The sequence below is a fragment of the Psammomys obesus genome, unplaced genomic scaffold, assembly GCF_907164565.1.
Source record: "Psammomys obesus unplaced genomic scaffold, mPsaObe1.curated_primary_1811, whole genome shotgun sequence".
NCBI lineage: Eukaryota > Metazoa > Chordata > Mammalia > Rodentia > Muridae > Psammomys > Psammomys obesus.
The window spans coordinates 17,535,356-17,542,520 of NW_026596149.1; the positions used below are offsets into that span (position 1 = coordinate 17,535,356).

The window sequence follows — 7,165 nt, forward strand, 5'->3', positions numbered from 1 at the left end:
CTTGTTCATCCTGATGCTCCCTCTGAAACAAACCCTAAATGATGCTTCTTTTGTGGGTCCGTCTTATAGAGATGGCTTAAATGGAACCACACAAGCCCCATCTTTTCCTTTACTCTTTAGTAGATGCTGTTTTGGGTGTGGGATGGGGACCTCATTATCCTTCCCTGTTCTAAGATCAGAGTTTGAAAGAAGAAAAGCAGAGACAGGCAGAAGTTCAAGAAGCCACTGACTTTAATACAGATGAGAAAGTAGGGGAGGTATTTGGTAGCAAGAGGGTGAGCTGTGCATTGCCCCGCCTGTCCCAGCGCACAGGTCAAAGTGGAACAAGGAGGGGCTCTGAGAGCTCTCTTTCTTTAGACATGGGAACACCAGGGAGGAGCATGGAGAGAAAAAGCACTAGGTGGACTTTGAGGAGAGAAGTTTAACCTCCATTGTGCGCACAGGCTGAACCGTACTGCATTTGTGTTATATGTACAGAGGGGAAGGAAACCAGGTTGGAAGCAAGAGAGGATCAGAGGGGCACATCAGTGGGTCATCAGTGAAAACAGACTGTCCTTTGAAACTCAAGGGCATGTCCTCAGTTTCCCTCACGCTCCACTCTGGGGCACTTGTCTGCCCTCCTGCGTAGCCTCTGCTTTACTTCTTCTTCCCAATCTGTGCCATGAGCTGAGCATTGGCAGCTGCCTGGGCTCGCATATTCTTGGCCCTGTCGATGTTGAAGAGGATGTTCATGAGGTTAGTGGGAACGTCAAGGGACAGTGTGACCTTGGTGCCTCGGTCACTTTTGGCCTTGTCTGAGTACGCCTTCAACTTGTGCTGTGCTTGGGGCTGGTATCTGTAGCGCACAATCGCAGCTCCTTTCCCCCCTGCAGCTCCCGAGACAGCTCTTTTTATCTTGCCATGCTTTTGTTCCCCCTCGTCTTCTCCCGAAGGGTCCTGCATGGACAGGTGGTCGAAGATCTTCTTGCTCATCAAGGGCACGTCCTCCAGCTTGTTCTTCTTGACCTCAGACAGGGCTGTGTTGAGGTAGCTCAAGACCGGTCCATCGTTGTAGAACCTATGGGAGAGGCTTGTCCCGGGGCCTCCCAGGAGCAGCAGCAGGAGCAGCAGGTAGTAAGTGGGCGCCAGCATCACTTCCTGCAGTAGAAAAGAAGGATGCGAAAATAGGTGTGAGAGGGGCTTACGTTTGAGCAAGGTCCAGCAAAGCGTTTCTGGCATTCTTCTGAGAGGTTTCTCAATGTTGATCTCCAGATCACCAGCACAGCGTCTCTTGGAAACTGGTTACAACTACAAACAACTCTCAGGTCATTCCCTAGAACCAGTGAGTCAAAATAAAAGAGTCCAGCTATCTTTGTTTTAACATACCGTTTTAATATGTCTCAGTGTGTACTGCTTCCTGTAGGCTTGTGGATTTGAACGCTTGGCCTTTGGGTGGAGGTACTTTTTAGGAGGTTCTGGAGAAAGTAGGTCATTGGGGAACAGGGATGTTCCTAGGAGGTCATCCCTGGTTGTTTCCTGTCTGACTTCTCTCCATCGTGTTGGATGCTCCTCTGTTCTGCCCTGTCATGATGGGCTGAGACTTCTGGGACTGGGGGCCCAAGTAATTCTTTCTTCCCTTAAGTTGCCCATGGCAGGCACTTTGTCAGAGCAATGCAGAATAGTTCACCCTTGGTTAGTTCTGATGATCCCTACAGTCTGAGAGCTTTTCACTCTGGTGTTTCTACCTTCTTTAATTTAGCTTTGACCCTGGCCCCCAAACCAAATAACGAATGTACTAAGTGTGTGGCTGCCTTCCTGGTCTTTAGAATTAATCATCTCTGCTTGTTCTTTAGAACAACTGGAAGTGGGCACCGATAGGGGGGAAGCGGGTTTGAGGAGAGGGGAGGTGGAGGAGCTAGGAGGAATGGAGGGAGGGGAAACTGTGGTTGGCATTTAGTGTATGAGAGAAAAATAATCTATTTTCAATAAAAAATGCAAGAACTATTCTGTAAGTAAATCAACACTCAGCACTCACAGCGAGGAAGGTTGTTTTCCTGTCTGCAGTTACGGTGTATACTGACAGGGGACGTGGAATCAGAGGCCTGGGTTCTACACTCGCCTTAATGCCTACAAGACTTTGGCCATGCCCTTTCCCAGTAGATGAATAGGAATGGGCCCAAGGCAAGCCCAAACTTTCTTAGGCTGCAGAAATAAGCCAAAGTATGTAGCTGAACTCAGTAGGTAGCCTGGGCTAGCTTCAAACTCCTGGTATACTTGTCCTGCTTCAGACACCTAAGTACTGGTATAATATGCAAAAGCTGCCATCCCCAGCTCAGACTGCACTTACCCCTGAGTTCAGTTCTTTGGAGAAGCCTGTAAGTCTCACACATGTCCACACATATGCATTTGTATAATACATAGAGGCATGCACCCACACGCATATATACATGTACGCACACGCACAACTACAATATAGTCACATACATACCCTACTATACTCACTGCAGTTTCCTGTAAAAGTTGCTCCTTTCCTAGGTACACACTGTAGCTGCCACCTTTCTTTCCTTTTAAAGTCATTTATTTATTTGCTCCTTTGCTTAGCATCATAAGCATTTATTACCAAAAATATGTCTGTAATATTCCATGACAAAATACATGAACCTCGCTTTAAGTAATCTGACTTCATACACAGGCCAGATATGGGTGTGTCACAGGCTGCAGTGACAGCACACACTGTGGGATTAGGCAGAAATTGGCTCAGGTTCCATCTGGTCCTTTGCCTGAAGGCCTCTGGCAGATTTCTTACTCTCAGTGAGATTCAATTTTGTCATTGGGCAAATAGGGTGACAATAACTATCTTTCAAAGGTTAAGTGATGAACTAAAGTTAAAAGGCCAATGTGTGAAGGTGTGTGCTTTAACCACACACTCCCGGAGCTGGTTCATGCCTGGTCACACGTAAGTAATCTCTATGTCTTATAAGGTGGAGGTGTAGTCTGCAGACAGCCCCTTCAGTCATGCATTTTCTGAGTCAAGAATTTGCTCTCATGGACCCATATCTTTGTTGCAGTCCATCTCTGGCTTACCATTTTTTTGACTACATAACGCTCTTTCCAGCACAGTCTAAGCAGGCTTGGTTCGCCTTACACTTAGTTCAAGTAAGTCCATGGCTCTACGTTAGAGTGCTTCAAAACCCCACGAAAAGATGGCTTAATCATATCCCATGAGCCCTGGCACTCAGACTAAGAACTTGCTCTGCCGGCAAGGCGATGCTGATGCTGTGAGCCCATGGGGCATGCCAGGAGAATCTCTGTTCTACTCACTTCAACTCCTCTTTGTGATCACTAGGACTTTTAGGCAGTGCCACACGCCTGTACAGTACACAAGAGGCTGAAGCAGGAAGCATGTGAGATTGAGGGTAGCCTGGACTACCTAGCAAAGGCTTGCTCCAAACAACAACAACAACAACAATAAACAACAACAACAGCAACAAGTAGCTTGTTGGAGTTCCCAGAGGATATTTTACAGAGCTGTATCAATATCTAGACCTTCGGCTTTACCATGCACTGAGGATCCGGGTCTTTCTGCAGGAACAGGGAGTTAGTGTCTGCCTGTTGTCTGATCCCCTCATTACATCTTAAAGCTTGGGGGTAATTGTAAGTGACTTCTTAACCCTGAAAGAACTTGAAACACAAAGCAAAACAGACAAAAGTTCAGAAACTGTTAATGCCGGTGGAAAAGTTGTAGAGAAACTTCCATCTCTTCCATTGCACGGTTCCTTTCAGAAACTGCAAATGACCTCTTGTCTAAGTGCCCAAGAACCCCATCTTCACCCACGAGTCAGAGATCTGAGCCTGGGGTGGGGAGAGTCTTTTTGTCTTCATCTCTTTCTCCTTTCACTCTTTAAAGCAAGAGGCTCTCCTCCAAAGAGGACAAGGAGGATGAGATGACACTCATCAGTTTAGAGTTGGCTAGACTCTGAGTGAGTGTCTGCTCATGTGGGGATGCCCGGGCACTCAAGGCCTGACAGTGTCCACATCCTTCCTACACTGCCAGGCTCACTCCACTTGCTCTCCCTAAAACTGCTGCAGGGCAGCAGCAAGGACCAGCTTAGATTTTTATACAAGTATAGAAAATATTGCTGAAAACTCAATGTATTTTGTGTCCAGGTCCATCTTGGGCTGACTCTATTTCTACTGTAGGCTGCTCCTCAGTGCGAACTAACTCCTGATTTGCAGGTTAGCACCTTAAACACCTGAGCCACTTTGAGCCCTGTATTTCTTTGGCATTTCCAGTTATTCTGTGATGTGCCAGCTTTTTTTGTGATGCGGAGACTTTCTTTCCCTGCAGTTCCTTCGGGGCTCTTGAGATCCTTGGTAGCAGTTGATAGGGCCCATAGAGTCTAATGCTAAATAACATCCTCAATGAATGTTTGTTACATAAACTGACATTCATATTAGCATTCAAGCACTAAATGAAATTAATTTTCCCTAAGGTGAGCAAACATGTTTTCAACTCTTTTTTTTAAAGATGTATTTTCTCTGTGCAGATATATGCTATTATATGTATTACTGAAGAAAAAATAAAACTCTATTAGTGAGGAAAACTTTAAAAGTTTTCTCTCTTGCTATGGCCTGGTCTCCCTGGAGCCCCTGCTGTATAGGTTTACCGCTGGATTTGTGTCCTGCTCATCTCAGTTACACAAGTAATTGACCCTGTACTGAGAGGTGGGATCTCTTTTAATCTATTTACCTGTGTGTGTGTGTGTGTGTGTGTGTGTGTGTGTGTGTGTGTGTACAGAGAGGAGGAATAGAGAGGGGGAGAGAGGGAGGTAGTGGTGGAGAGGAGGAATATGTTATTTTCTTACTTTTTAAACCCTGTGTTGCTATTAGAGAATAAAGCCAACATGGAAAGGAGGCCAAACATGTCTAAATGATGCCTAATATATGTCTGTGAGCAAATATCCTATATGGGACTTTGTTAGTAGACCCTGGGTTCTAGTGTATGTGTATGAGACTGTGGATGTTTTGTGTGACAAAGAAATGTCAGTCTTGACACTGATGAAAAGTTGTAAAGCAAAGACCGTTATCCAGACATATTGTGCATTATAAAGAAGCCCTGTCTCTAGCCCTGTAGTATCTAAAATATAAGGGTTCTTTATCATTCTGGGTATTTTTTTTTACCATCAAAGTCATGGTTAGGGGCTGGGAGGGAGAGTCACATTTCTATTCAGGACTTTATTGTAATTATTCATTCATATTTTATCTGAGGCTTATAGAATCAAAAGATATATTTTTTTCAGATATCTGAAACTCTTTGGGGTTATTTTAGCAGTACTTTCCTATGGGGCCTTTAAAGAGATATAATCACTTTTGACAACTGTAATAGAATCAAGCTTAAGATATGAGGCAATGAGGGATCTGGCCAGACACAGGAAAAAACACAGGACAGAGAAACCATGGATGTCACAGCTTCCCAAGTGCAGCAGTAAAGACAGAGCTGGACCTCTGAGGCTCATGTCTGCAAACTTAGATAAGTAACTCAACTAAGAAATGAGCCAGCTAAAACCTTGTTTTGGTGAATCCATGCTGCAGAACCTAGGGACACTAAACACTTCAAATATTACAGGATGAAGCTTTTTGAAATGTATTGCTTTTGGAAGAGTTTGTAGGAACACTCCTCAGCCTAGATCTAGACCTAAGCAAGTTCCCCTGAATGTAAAAAGTGAGTGTTTATGCATGACAGATTCTTCTCTTCCCTGGAAGATGGAGGATACAATTGTTCTGTTACAGACCAGTCATGGCATATCTTAATTATTCCATTCCTAGAGAAGGTCTATCTATCTGTCTGTTTATCTATTTTCAAATGGCTGTGTTTAGAATTGAATTCTCAGGAAACAAGGTAGATATGAAACGTCCCTCTCTATGCTCCCTTGCTCTCCCAGGCGGCGTCAATTGTAGATATTGCAACCTCTAACCCACTTCCCCCCTCAGCATTGCAAGGTGGAAAGGATTCAGGGCTGGGATCATTCTTCACCTTTCATGTTGTATTGGGCTAGTCTTGTAAGCCCTTGGGGTTGCGGTAGCACCTGTCCCTCTCCCACCAAGCCCTGTCTGGGGAGGGAAGGAGATACCACAAATGAGAAACACACACAAACTGTAATCCATGCATCCTTGCTGTTCTGAGCCACTGTGGAACATTGGCCTCTAGTTTCTGAGCCCAGGTATTCCCAACTAGTTGTAAACTATCACTAAGGACTGCTTTTTGTGTTCATAGAATGGACACTATTCAGAAATATTTAGAAACAAAGTCTCTCTCTCTGTGTGTGTACACAAACTGCACTGGATCTGCCACCTCTTCAAAGCAGGTCTCTGTCTACCAAGAAAAGAACTATCATTTTGCCCTCTGAATAAATTTTCCCTGGTGTCTTTGATACCAATTTCTGCTGATTTAAAACAAGCCTGGCCACAGAGTTCCCAAGAGCTCCAACTGATGGCTGCTAGCAACTCCCTCTCAGCTGTCTAGTACCCAGCCCTTGTTGAAAGAAAATGCATTTACGCTTCAGAAGTCAGTCCCCAAGAACAACCTTACCTGTAAGTGGACTTTGCTCAGGGTGAGACGCACAGCTTTCGGACCAGGAGGGCTGCTTCAGGCAGGTCCTCTGAACTTCTGACTGTTCAGGGTCGCAGCTTTGTCGTCTCTGGTATAGTTCGTAAGTGGGCTGTGATATTTCCTCTCTATGGAAACCGTTCCACTCCCCTGTGCATATATATAAAAGTGACAGATAACAGGGTGGATCGTAATTCCAGACGTGTGTCTACATTAGGATGAGATTTCATTTAAAATACAACTAGAGCCAGCTGCCCACGTCACAGAGATGACAGGTACGCAGGAGACTGGAACCCCTCCTGCCTCTCCCTCCTCTAGTCACCTCCTTCTTCTCCTCCAGCCCTTGCAATCTGCTTCATTAATTGAAAACAAAAGAAAACAAACAACAACAGAATTCAAACCACAGGTGAGCTGAGAAGCAGTGTCTTCGAACAGAGTTTCATTACTGATATTAATTCTGGCTTCACCTACCTCTCCCTCCCGCTAACCCTCCCATTGGAAATCTGGGGCCAGAAGCTGCTTTGCAAGCAGAGAAGGTGGTTTGGAGTTCATCTGTTGCCCTGTCCTTTTGTGGGTTCT

General features: G+C 45.1%; 1 protein-coding gene across 1 annotated transcript; it reads right to left on the bottom strand.

Annotated features, from left to right (window-relative positions):
- Positions 1-213: 213 nt before the first annotated feature.
- Ucn3 (urocortin 3) lies at positions 214-6,888 on the bottom strand. Its single transcript, XM_055593836.1, has 2 exons — positions 6,569-6,888; positions 214-1,137 (listed from the first exon to the last, which is right to left on the bottom strand). The coding sequence occupies exon 2, from the start codon at positions 1,129-1,131 to the stop codon at positions 637-639; it is 495 nt and encodes a 164-aa protein (XP_055449811.1). The 5' UTR covers positions 1,132-1,137; positions 6,569-6,888; the 3' UTR covers positions 214-636.
- Between the last annotated feature and the right edge of the window lie 277 nt (positions 6,889-7,165).